General features: G+C 40.6%; 2 protein-coding genes across 3 annotated transcripts in view; one reads left to right on the top strand and one right to left on the bottom strand.

The window, feature by feature from the left end:
- Dcaf17 (DDB1 and CUL4 associated factor 17) overlaps positions 1–2287 on the bottom strand; it is a 42285-nt gene extending 39998 nt beyond the window's left edge. Inside the window, exons 1-2 of the mRNA XM_070021054.1 lie at positions 1938–2287; positions 1440–1543 (exon numbers count right to left, since the gene is read on the bottom strand). Coding sequence (XP_069877155.1) covers positions 1440–1543; positions 1938–2129 — 296 coding nt within the window. The 5' untranslated portion in view covers positions 2130–2287. The remainder of the gene's footprint in view (positions 1–1439; positions 1544–1937) is intronic.
- Mettl8 (methyltransferase 8, tRNA N3-cytidine) overlaps positions 2254–12954 on the top strand; it is an 83553-nt gene continuing 72852 nt past the window's right edge. For both annotated transcript variants that reach the window (XM_070021068.1, XM_070021078.1), the window contains exon 1: positions 2254–2697. The gene's annotated coding sequence lies outside the window, so the exon portion shown is untranslated. The remainder of the gene's footprint in view (positions 2698–12954) is intronic.

Genomic DNA, 12954 nt, shown 5'->3' on the forward strand with positions numbered 1-12954 from the left:
AAACAGCATCTAATTATTTAGTAAGCAGCTTTTTTTTTCTCTGTACTAAGATTTGAATTCAGAGATATACTTGCTCAGCTGAGGTTTTAGCACTCGAGCCATAGAGATGAAGTCTTGAGGACTTTTCTGCACTGGCTAGTTCTGAACAGTGATCCACTCCATTCCAGCCTCCCTCAATATCTAAGCACAAACCACCTTCCCTGGACTTAAGCAGCTTTCTTATGTCTAGTGTGTGTACCTATGCTGGTCCTGAGGCTTGAATTCACGGTTTGGGCACTGTCCCTGAACTTTTGTGCTCAAGACTAGTATTCTACTACTTGAGCCGCAGCCCAGCTTCTGGCTTTTTTTGGTAGTTACTTGGAGATAAAAGTCTCAGCAGCTTTCCTGCCTGGCTGCCTCTGGTATTTTTAAGTTATAAAACAGTAAATAGTATTTTGAACAATGTACCATCTTTCCTGTATTATAATTTTGCTACAAAACTGGCATTTCCATGATGAAACTTGCAACTTTAGATTCAAGGTTTTTAATTACATGCATTTTACCTTTTAGTGGTATGTATCTGTGTGTGCACACGCACGTGCATGGGCACACATGCGTGCAAGTACTGGGGCTTGAATTCAGGACCTCCTGCTTTCACTCAAGGCTGTTACTCTACCACTTGAGCCATACCTCTATTTTGGGCTCTTTGCCCAGCCTGGCTTGAACCACAATTCTCAGACTGTAAGGTCCGCTCCTGGATGGTGGGCAGACTCCACCCTCCTCGAAGCAAAGTCTCCAGTACCTGCGCTACCTAGGTAACTGGCACACCTGGAAGAGGTCAAGTCACATCTGAATTTGATGTGGCCACACCTTTCTCTGCCCATACCCTAGATAAGGCCTAGCCCAGGCCCAGATGTTCTCTTTCCCAGGTCTCTGCCAGCAGCATGGAGTGCCAACCTGGCCTGGTCCCAGGTCTACCCCTTATCTGAATACCACGTGCTTGGTGTGGTTCTTACTTGGTTACCTCTTTAAAAAAAAAAAAAACAAAAAAAAAAAAACAAAAAAAACCTAACACAGGGGCTGGGAAGGTGGCTCAGTGGTAGAGTGCTTGTCTTGCATGCATGAGGCCCTGGGTTCGATTCCTCAGCACCACATAAGCAAACAGAAAAAAGCCGGAAGTGGCACTGTGGCTCAAGTGGTAGAGCGCTAGCCTTGAGCTGAAGAGCTGAGGGACAGCGCCCAGGCCCAGAGTTCAGGCTCCATGACCGGACCCCCCCCCCAAAACACACACACACACACACACACACACACACACACACACAAAACTCTAACACAGACCTTACATGCATAAGCCACTAACACCTAGCTCCGCGTTTTGGTCTTTTTTTTTTTTCCCCCTCTAGTTCACTAAATACTAAGTGGGCATGTAGTTCTACATAAAAATTGTCGCTATAGATTACCTGCTGACACAGCATCGATAATTGTTAAAATATATTCTTCCCCTCTCATAGGCTATAGGTGTCTTGGAATGAGTTGTCCAAACATTCTTAAATGTAGTACTCTCCTGAAAGACAAGGAATTTCGGTTTAGTAATGAACTCATAATCTTTAAGTGCATTCACTTTAATTTGGATGGTAAAACTTAGCATTTTCAAAGTAATTTCACGTGTGCTATTTAGAAGCATTAGTTTTCATTCTTCCTGGTCCAGTCCTCATGGCTTGGTTTATTTGGACGCCCAATCTTTAAAACGATGGTTTGCAGGAAAGCATAAAAAGCTCAAAACTAAAACCATCTGGAGCCCTTCGGAACACCTATACACTAATCCCAGACGCACTGCATGTATTATCCCCCCCTTCCCCTCACAGGTGACTATCTAAGACGGAGCCCGGGCTCAGAAACACTCCCTGCTGGAGCAGATTGCTCGGCCGACAGTCGCCCGGTGGCCTGCGTGTGGTCACCTGGCACACGAGCTCCCGCAGGATGCCCAGGTTCGTCCTCTGCCCGACACCCGCGTCGCGCGCGAAGAAGCCGAGCGCCCGGCGACTCAGCCGGAGGCACACGTTGGGCTTCCGGGTCGGGCCCTTGGGGACGCAGGCCAGGCGCGGGGGTCCCGGAGCCCCTTCAGTTCTACGTGGCCCTACAGCTGCCATCTTCCAACCTCAAGGAAAAACGGACGCTGGAGCCAGACACCCGGCACCCGGAGGCCTCGCGAGGGAAGGCAAAGTGGCACCGCCGCAGCGCAGATAAAAGGGAAAGACCCGAAGAGTCTTCTCCGGCCTATTTCCACTCGCAACAGCTGGTGGCTGTGAGGTCACTCCCCTTGACCCTCCGGGCATGCCGTAGCTCCAAGCTCACCGGGAAATGTAGTTCCCACGCTGCCGGGCTTCGTTTCCAGAACTACATTTCCCATCAGGCAGTGAGCAGGGTGCTCCTATTGCACAGCGCGTTTCCCACCTCAAGCGCTAGAAGCAAAGTTGCACCGTGGGCCGGTGGCCGAGGCCGGGGGGGCGGAGTCAGGGCGTCTTCCGGGAGTGCGCGCGGTGCCCTGGGAGACTTCGGATGCTTTGCTGCCGCCTCGTGGCCCGTTTTCCCGGTGTGCCGTCCCCTCTGGAGCCCCTCCCTTAGCGCCCTGGTACCCCGACGCCTGTAAACCCAGGCTGGAACCCGGAGGCCCAGTGGGTGCCAAAGGGGTGCGGTATCGAGCGTGACCCTGCAAAGGTACGCCCCGCGACTTTTCAGTTCAGCCCGACGCTGGACACTGGGGACGAGGCTGACTGTACAGACCTTGGGGTGTTGAAGCACAGTGCTTCTGTGCGCGGAAGACGCTGCATTTCCCTCCAAACTAGAAACTGACTTTTCCCCAGTGTGGCTCCAGGGAACGCTGGCTGCTTTTGCAAGGATTGCTGCGTTTCCTTCCTCGTCTTCTTTTTCTTTTCCTTGTAGGAAATAAAATAGAAAATGCTTACGTTTTTGTTAGTCTGCCTAAAGTAATTCCTAGTTTCTTTAAGTGAAAGATAACATAGTTAACCAGCCCCGCCTATGTGTTCAAAATCCCCAATATTCCCAATACTCTACATTTCCATGACCCTTAGCGCCCCATTGCTTTGCTGTGAGTCTGTCAAGGTGTCTGTGTGTTTCTCACGAGGACTTGGCAAGGTACCTCTTGTTTCTAGTTGCTCAAGGAAAATGACTGCATCTGATTGGCAGCTTAAAAAGTGCAGTACTGGATGAAGGTGCTGGGCCACATTTTCAGTGTTGTTAAAAAAAAATCCTTTTAACCTTCTGCATTTCCTTCAGAGCCTGGCTTTTGCTGATTTTTTTGTGTGACTTGTTTACAGCATACTGTGGAGTGCTTTGTGTATTTTTAGAGAGTGCTACAATAGTTAATTTGGTAATTCATGGATGCAGCTGTCACTGAGAAAACTGGAACTCGGGGAAAAAAATAACTGGATTTTCTTTGGATGAAATGAAATTCAAATCATTGCTGAATTGAATTCATCATCTCTCTTCTCTTTCCTCTTTGCTCCTTGTCTTCCTGTAGTCTTTATCTCACCACCAATTCACCCAAAGAATTATTATTCTAGACTCTACTCACACAGCCAAATCTTTGTTAGTTTAACTCTTTTATCTATTTCTTAAATTTCTATCTGTTTTATAACTTATCCTGACTATATTATCTATATCCCTTTTACTTTGTTTTTGTTTTTTTCTTCCCAATTCCATCCCCACATATTTCTTCCAGAGTGATTTTTCTGGACGCACAAAGCTATCACTTTTGTGTTACAGTCTTTTAAGAGATTCCCACTCACCCAGGCAGAATCTTACAAACCAGAATCCATTCACAGATCCTCCCTCCATTTTTGTCTTATAATATTTTTAGTATGTTAAATATATTCAAATATAAACCTAGGTAAAAAAATACCTTATCTTGAATCTTTTATGCAAAACATTTGTAGGTAAAATAAAGCAAAACTATAAAACCAAAAAATTCAAATGAATACTTATTGTGACCAGTGAGATTATATTACTGGATCTAAAAAATCCTAAAAGTAAGTCTGTCCTGTCCTCCAAGGTGCAGTTTCCCTTAAAGAAAGATCTATCCAAGTTGCCTTAATATTAAGAGATTACACATTGCCCCTTTCTATTTTAAAACCTTTGCAAGACCTTTAATTCACTGTCATGACTTATTTGACCTTCATTTGACCTTGACATCAGTTACATACATTAGTCCCTATTTCTTTCTCATTATTCTGCATGAATGAGTAGTGTACTCCTAATTACAAATGTGTGAACTGAAATGTTGTGATAACCAAGGAAAAAATGGTCATGTAGATGACCCATAATATCCTTCTGTTAAACTTTTCATAGCAAATTGAACATAAAACATTTTTTCCAGAGAAAATCTTTTTTTGCATGTCTTGATACACATAAAACCCTAAGGGTTCATGTAAAATAGATCAGAATCCCTGGTGTAGAGTATAGATCATTCTATTATCTTTACCTTGCTCACATTTTTATCCTTATCTCTTTGGACGTTTGCTCTTCTGGTTCTGATGTTTGCCTGCTCTCTCAAGTCAGCATGCCATTATACTTGAGATTTTATCTATAGCTCCTCTCCTATCCCCTTATCTTATGTTCTTTCCTGCTGTCGTGGACTTGACCCTTTCCCTCACTCTGCAATAAACTAGACTTTATTGGAGAGGTGTCTTTGTGTTTCTCTGCATATAGTCATGGCAGTATATTAGAGTTATTCTTTTTACAACTAACCTGGGCAGAAATGGAGCAATAATATTCTGCTTCTTTTGTATGCTGCTTAAGATGTGGCTAATACCTATGTATGATTGATGAATGAATGACTTATAAAACTGTAGAGGCTGGGAAGGTGGCTCAGTGGTAGAGCCCTTGCCTTGCATGCAGGAGACCCTGGGTTCGATTCCTCAGTACCACATAAGAAAAAAGAAAAAGGCCAGAAATGGCGCTGTGGCTCAAGTGGCAGAGCATTAGCCTTGCAGATTTAGTATCCACTTACTCTTTTAGTCAATAGGAAACCACATATTTGTAAGAAGAAATAACTTTCTATAAACTTGAATCCAGAAGAGTTTTATCTATAGATGCTTTCTATATATTGAAGGTAAAATAGCATGAACAGATTCAGATTGGGAAGCAACTTCTCTAGTTTGGGGAATAAAACATTACCTCTCACATTTTCTTTCTTTCCTTCTTTCTTTCCTTCTTTCTTTCTTTCTTTCCTTCCTTCCTTTCTTCCTTTCTTTTTTTTTTTTTGTCGGTTGTGGGGCATGAAACTCTGGGCCTGGGCACTGTCCCTCAGCTCTTCAGCTGTAGACTAGCACTCTACCACTTGAGCCTCAGCCCACTTCTGGCTTTTTCTGCTTATGTGGTGCTGAGGAATTGAACTGAGGGCCTCATGCATGCAAGGCAAACACTCTACCACTGAACCACCTTCCCAGCTCCACATTATTTGTCTTTTATGTTGACAGAATACTTAAACAGCCTAGTCATAATATTTTAAGGGCAAGGGGGAAAAAAGAACTCAGAAGTTAATGAAATGCTTTTTTGTTCATATGTTTTACTTAAAGAAGCATAGTATAACTATAGAAAACACTAAGACTATTAAATATGAACATTTGTGCAAAGACAGATTTGAACCTGGCCACAAGAGGTCATCATTCGATATCTAATTATTTTAATAATAGATGTATTATTATGAATGTAACAGTGAATAGGTCCCTACACATGGGGGAGGAGATTGACAATATCCAGTACTTAATCTGTTTATTATAGATTTTAGTAAAAAATGATACTTTTCAGCTAGTAATATGTGTTGGAAGAAGAATATAACTGGGTGGGGGTAATAGATCATAATTGGGATCCCTGGTTTAGCTAGAGTGGTCAGAAAAGAACTCTTCACTGAGGGGATCTCTAAACTGAGTTTTGATTGATGAGGAAAACTGAGCTATAAAGATCCAAGGGATGCTCAAGAACAGGATGTTCCTGGCATACAATAACAAGCTTGGCTTGTTTTAAAACAGTCAGTCGATGTGGCTTTTTAGTACATTAGAGGGAGATAAACTTGGAGTGTCCGGTGAGGACAAAGTCATGCAGGGCTTTGCAGACCATGATAAGAGTTAGGATTTTATTCTGTTGTGATGAAAAGCTGTAGGAGGCTCTGAGGAGGGGAGTGGCATGATCTAATTTATATTATAATGAGGTCATTGTTGTGATAGTGTAGAGAACCTACTGTTAAGGAGACAGTAAGAATTGCCAAGAGATCGGACTGTTGCCTTGGTCCAGATCAGAGATGATAGTGTTTTACAACAGTAGCTGGAGAGATGAAAAGAAGTAAACAAATTCAGGATAAAAAAACAAAATTTGGACATAGCAGAATGTACTCTTCCTGATTCTTGGGTCTTTCTTTTCCTCTTTATATATGCACTCCTCCACAGCTTTTTTTCCCTCAGCATTACACTTGACAACACTTGTAGTTCATATATCTTTACTACTGTATAGTATTTCATAGTATGAATTTGCTATAATTATTTTATCCCTTTTCTGACTGGACTTTTTTTCTTTTAGAAAGAAAAGTCCTAGAGCTATACATGATGGTACATTCCTGTAATCCCAACACTTGGGAGGCTGAGGCTGGAGGATCATGAGGTCTAGGCCAGCTGGATTACATAGTGAGATTCTGTCTCAAAAAAACAAGAACAGAGTGAGAGGGAAGGAAGAAAAAAGAGATAAAGAGAAATATATTAAAGATATATGTTATATATATATATATATATATATATATATAAAGAAATATATTAAAGCTGCTAAATTAAAAGTGAGGGAAGGGAGAAGAAACCACAGTAGCAGTGGTGATTTGATCAAAGTGCACTATATGCAGTATGGAAATATTACAATGAAACCCCTTTCTAAAATTAATATTCGCTGAGAGAAAGAGAGACAGAGCAGAGAGAAAAGAAAAAAGAAGTCTAGGAAAGTGCTATTGACATTCTTACACTTGTTAAAGAGCATAGTGGTTTTCAGTTGGTGTGTAAAGAATTACCACAAACTTAATAACTTAAGTCAACACTTGTTTATTATTATCTCAAAGTTCCGCAAGGCAGAAATCTTAACACTGCAGATGCATGATGTCAGCCAGAGCTGCAATCTTACCTGAGCCTCTGGGTCCTCTTTATCCACCAGCCCCCTGCAGTTGACAGAATTAAGTTCCTTGCTGAGGTCCTAAGCTCCTAGAGGTTGCCCACATGGTCCTTTTCACAATATGAGAATTGCTTCTTCAGTGCCAATAGAAGTCTATCTCTTAAGTTCTGCTAAGATGGCAACTTACATAAAAGTAACCTAATCAAGGAAACATAAATTCACAGGTACCATCAGCTCTGGAGGACTGCAATGAATTGTATACAACTGTGGGAGGCTGGAGGGCAGGCAGAATTTTAAAGATCATTTTATAACTCTTGTTTACTGCAGAATGTACCTAGGCATTGAATTGCTGAACTATAGAGTATATGCATCTGCAACTTTATTAGGAAACACCATATTAACTTTATATATAATTGTAGCAATTTATACTCCCTATCAGGAGACTCTTAAGACTTCTCATTATTTCACATCCTTGCCTGAACTTGTATTTATATGATTTTTTTTGGTGTAGTGAATTTAAAATTATATCTCATAGTGATATCATTATACATTTTCCATATTACAATAAGACATCATTTGTAATGTTTTTAGCCCTTTGTGTTTTGTACCCGTGCTGTGTTTTTTGTCCTTTTTCTATTGGATTGTTTTTCTTCTTGACTGCAGAATGTTTCATCCTAATGTGTTTCAAAACTCTTCTCCCAATTTGTAGCTTGTTACAGAAGAGAAATTCAATTTAAATATGATAAAGTAAGTATTTCTCTTTAAGGCTGGAACTTCTGGATTCTTGTTTGAAGAATCCAAGGAATCCTTAACTTGATGTAGATAATCTCTTTTTTCCCCCTAAAAGCTTTACAATTATACCTTTCCTATTTGTCTTTAATTGAAGATAGAATTAATTTTAGGTACAGGATAAATTAGAGATCCATTTTAGTGTGTGTGTGTGTGTGTGTGTGTGTGTGTGTGCGCGCGCGCGTGTGTGTGCATGTGCACGCTCACGTGCCCACACATGCTAGTCCTGGGGCTTGAGTTCAGGGCTTTGGTAACCACCTGAACTGTTTCACTCAAGGTTAGAGCTCTGCCATTGAGCCATAGCTCCACTTACAGCTCTTTTTTTTTTTTTTTTTTTTTTTGATATTAGAATCTCATGGACTTTCCTGCTCAGGCTGGCTTGACACACATTCTTCATGTCTCAGCCTCTTGAGTAGCTAGAATTACAGATGTTGTTTTCTTATACATGACTAACCACTTGTTTCTGAACCACTTATTGAATAATCTCTCATTTCTTTACAGATCTGCAGTGTAGATTGAGTTACATATTCGTGTATTTATCCATTATCTTTGCTGTAACAAATTATTGGAGGCTGAATACATTATAAAGAAGTGTAGTTAGTTCCCAATTCTAGAGCCAGAAAGTTCAAGACCCAATGATCCCATCAGGCTTCTAGGGAAGACCCCACTGACTGTATTGATAACCTGGTGGGAACACCACATGGTGACACAAGAAGCAAAGAGGGAGATTTTGGAGCCATACTTTTTCTTTATATAAGAACTCATGAGAACTAGTCCTTGAAAACTATATTAATTACTCCCAAAGGTGGCACTCTAGAAACCTACTTATCTTCAACTCAGCCTTATCTCTTAAAGGTCCCACCACCTTCCAGCACTGTCACATTGGGGACAAAGCTTCCAGCACACGAACCTTTTGGGGACACAAACCACATTCAAACTATAGTCTCTGTTCACTGTCCTACTGTTCTGTTTTTCTAGCCCAACATGGGTATTTGGCTACTTACTACAATTTTAAAGTAAGTTTGACAGCAGGTTGGGCAAGGCCTCTACCTTATTCCGCTTCTTCAGGAATTTTTTTTGTATTTGCTGATTTAAAAATCAGCTTAAATTCTGTTAAATATAAACCTTATTGGAATTTTTACTGAGTTGTCATTAAATCTGTGTATCAATTTGAAGAGAACTGACAGCTTATCCTGTATCAAATTTCTTTGTGAGGGGCTGGGAAGGTGGCTCAGTGGTAGAGTGCTTGCCTTGCATGCATGAGGCCCTGGGTTCTATTCCTCAGCACCACATAAACAAAAAGAAAAAATCGGAAGTGGTGCTGGGGCTCAAGTGGTAGAGCGCTAGCCTTGAGCTGAAGAGCTGAGGGACAGTGCCAGGCCCAGAGTTCAGGCCCCACGACGGCAGCCCCCCCCAAAAAAAAATTCTTTGTGAACAGTGTCTTTGCATTTGTTTTTGTCTTCTTTAGTGTCTTTCAGTGAAGTTTTAAAATTCTTTTCTTAAAGGACTGATATATATATATATATATATTTTTTTCTTTTTCTTTTTGCATCTTCCTAGCTCTGTTATCTTTGGTCATTGTAAATGCAATATGTGCTGATGTGTTTGTGCGTGTGGTTTACTTTTGAGATCAAGTCACGGTATATATAACTCATGCTGGCCTGGAACTCCTGATCCACCTTCCATAGCCTCCCCAGTTTGGGAGTTTGCATTAAGAATAACCATAGGTGGTGTCAGATTTCCTTTATCAAGTTGAAATTGATATTCTCTTCAATTTCATATTTGCTAAAAGCTTTGTGTATTTGATTTTGATAAGTGGATGTTGAAATTTCTCAAATGCTTTCTCTATATCTGTGGAGGTGATCCTATGTGTTTTTTTCTTTGAATCTGCTAATGCAGTGAGTTACATAAATATATTTTCTAATGTTAAATCAAACAAGTTTATTTAGATGAGCTCTTGTGACATATTTTGATATTTACATATTGGTTAGTCTCTGGCGTCAGTGTTTATTAAATCTAATTTTGCCTAGCTTTTGGATTATGAGGATTTTTTTCTCACTGGGTCAATGGTATGTTTAACATGATAGTTTAGAAATAGCCAGGTACTCCCAAGACAGGGACATAAGTGGGTTTTTTTTCTTTCTTGCTATTGTGTTTAATGTACTTATAATGCACTATGTGATCCTTTTGTTTCTTTTGTATGTTCTTCCCCCACGGTATAACTCCTGTCTTCACTGGATTTGATACCAGTGTTCTGCATTTTGTATATACATTTTTGTAATTTGGGGAGGGGAAGGGATATAGTGGAATGCTTAAATGGGGATGCAGGTTGACTCAGTGTGATGACCAGATGTATAGGACATTATGTTGAAAACGAACTTTATGATGTTATGATGTCAGGGAGGGGAGGTGGCGGGAGTGGGGGGAAGGTGAGGAGAGAAGTGATGGTAGGAGGAAAACAAAGGAGGAGGTAACAACGAAATGTACTCATTACCCTACTGTAACCTCTCTGTACAATATTTTTACAATAATATATATAATAAAAAAATAGCCAGGTACTAATCGCTTATGCTTTTGATTCTAGCTACTCAGGAGGCTGAGATCTGAGCATTGTGATTTGAAGCCAGCCCAGTCAGGAAAGTCCATGAGGCTCTTATCTCTAATTAATCACAGAAAAAACCAGAAGTGGAACAGTGGCTCAAATGGTAGAGTGCTAGCCTTGAGCAAAAAGAAGCTCGGGGACAGGACCCAGGCCCAAGGTTCACGCCCCAAGACCAGCAAAACAAAAACATAAAAACCAAAACTTCTATCTAGCATTTGTCTAAGATGTCAAGTTTACCAAATATCCAGTACTTGAATTCTGCTTTCTCGTATTTTTAGCACAAAAGCTTTAGTTAATATATGATACAGTTTAAATGACCACTTAACACCACTTCAGCCTTTCCTTCTTGTGACAAAGCACAACTATCCCACTCATTGCTGAGATGGAGGACTATGTAGTGGAAAAGAACATTGTAGTAGGAGTCAAAGGGCAAGTACTCATGCCAGCACCACCACTTACTGAGGTTTTGGCCAAGCCACTTGCTCTAAGTTTCATTGAACCATCTGCTGAAGCTAGGTCACATATATTTACAAATATGATCATGATATAGGGGAATATGTGAAAAACAATGTTCACAAGTATATTTTCTGCTATGGAACTGTAACAAATGGAGTTTAGAAGGGAGAGGGTTTGTTAGATTGCACTAGGGATATTTTTAGAATAATGAAACTGTTTTGTATAATACTGTTTATGTGATATACGTGCACGTGCACTTGCACATGCTAGTCCTGGGGCTTCAGCTCAAGGCTGGACACTGTCCTTGAGCTTTTTGCTCAAGACTAGAGCTCTACCATTTGAGCCACAGCTCCACTTCAGCTGTTGTGGTTAATTGAACTTTCTTGCCCAGGCTGGCCTTGAATTGCAATCCTCTTTTCTCAGCCTCCTAAGTAGCTAGGATTATAGCTAGGATGCCATTGGCATCCAACCTTATATTACTTCAATGATAGGTATATGATACCATATATTTGTTAAAACTCAGAGTGAGCTTTGATTCAAACCCAAGGCCTTGCATGTAATACCATGTAGTCTGCCACTGAGCAAAACTGCAGTCCCCTAGTCAATCATTATGTATACTCAATTTAAAAGATAATTTGGAGGAGTGAATTTTCAGAATAGAACAAAGACTGAAACCAAAAAATTTAACTGTACTTACAAATGTATACAGTGACTTCCCTGAAAGGGGCTAAGGAAAATGAGCTGACACAATTTAGCAAGATTAAAGGCAGTAGATACTGTAGTAACTGTACCACTTAGGTGGTAGGAACTGACCAAAGCACTGTGTAGCCACTATACATGTGCACTGGAATTAAACAATTAATAGTTAGATGGTATATTTTGTTTTTTGTTTTTGTCAGTTGTGGGGCTTGAACTCTGGGCCTGGGCGCTGTTCCTCAGTTCTTCAACTCAAGGGTAGTGCTCTACCATTCGAGCCACAACGCCACTTTAGGTTTTCTGGTGGTTTATTGCAGATAAGAGTTTCATGGACTTTCCTGCCTGGGCTGGCTTTGAACTGCAATCCTCAGATCTCAGCCTCCTGAGTAGCTAGGATTACAGGTATGAGCCACAGATGCCCAGCTTTGGATGGTGTTTTTTTACTGTTAGGGTGGAAGAATATAGATTAGCAAAACCAGAAAGCAGGCTAAAGGCATGGATGAAGTGGCAAACTACCAGCCATGAATGAATACCAGAAGGTTAGTTGGAAATACTGGTATGAACTCTAATGTAAATGTAGGCAAATGCATGTAGAAACAGTTATAGATACAGGTATGAATATACGGTTGTTGTGCACAATAAGAAAGAACAACCTATGGGAAAAAAAACACACTCAGTGCCCAGACTATTCTCTAATGAAAGGAACAAAGATTCTGGAGAAATGGCTGGTTCTAGGATTGGATCAGGAAAATGAACAAGATGAACTATTGCATCTTATAATGCCAGGAAAGTAAGGAAGTGTTAAAAACATTACAATGGGGGTATGTCAAAAGGACATATAAGTCCACCGAAAGTACTCTTAATTTCCAAAGCTGGAACACTTTGAGCAACAAAAATTAAGTGCTATTGAGTTATAATACAAAGTTTAAAACAAATATCCATGGTCCATACTGATATAAACACAGATTGAATAAGTACATCAACCCAGGGAGAAGAGAGAAAAAAAGAATGCAAAAGAATTCCAAATATATTATGTTGTCAATCTTTTATTTGCCCTTATAAAAGGTGGACCTTAACTCCTCTAAATCTTTTGTTGTTTGTTTTTGACTCTGGTTCTGGGGCTTGAACTCAAGGATTGACCGCTGTCCCTGAGCTACTTCTGCTCAAGGCTAGTGCGCTATCACTTGAGCCACAGTGCCTTGTTCAGCCTTTTCTGAGTAGTTTATTGGAGATGAGAGTCTCATGGACTTTTCTGTGGCTTTGAA

Source organism: Dipodomys merriami, unplaced genomic scaffold (genome assembly GCF_024711535.1).
Source record: "Dipodomys merriami isolate MVZ:Mamm:240054 unplaced genomic scaffold, mDipMer1.0.p SCAF_1, whole genome shotgun sequence".
NCBI lineage: Eukaryota > Metazoa > Chordata > Mammalia > Rodentia > Heteromyidae > Dipodomys > Dipodomys merriami.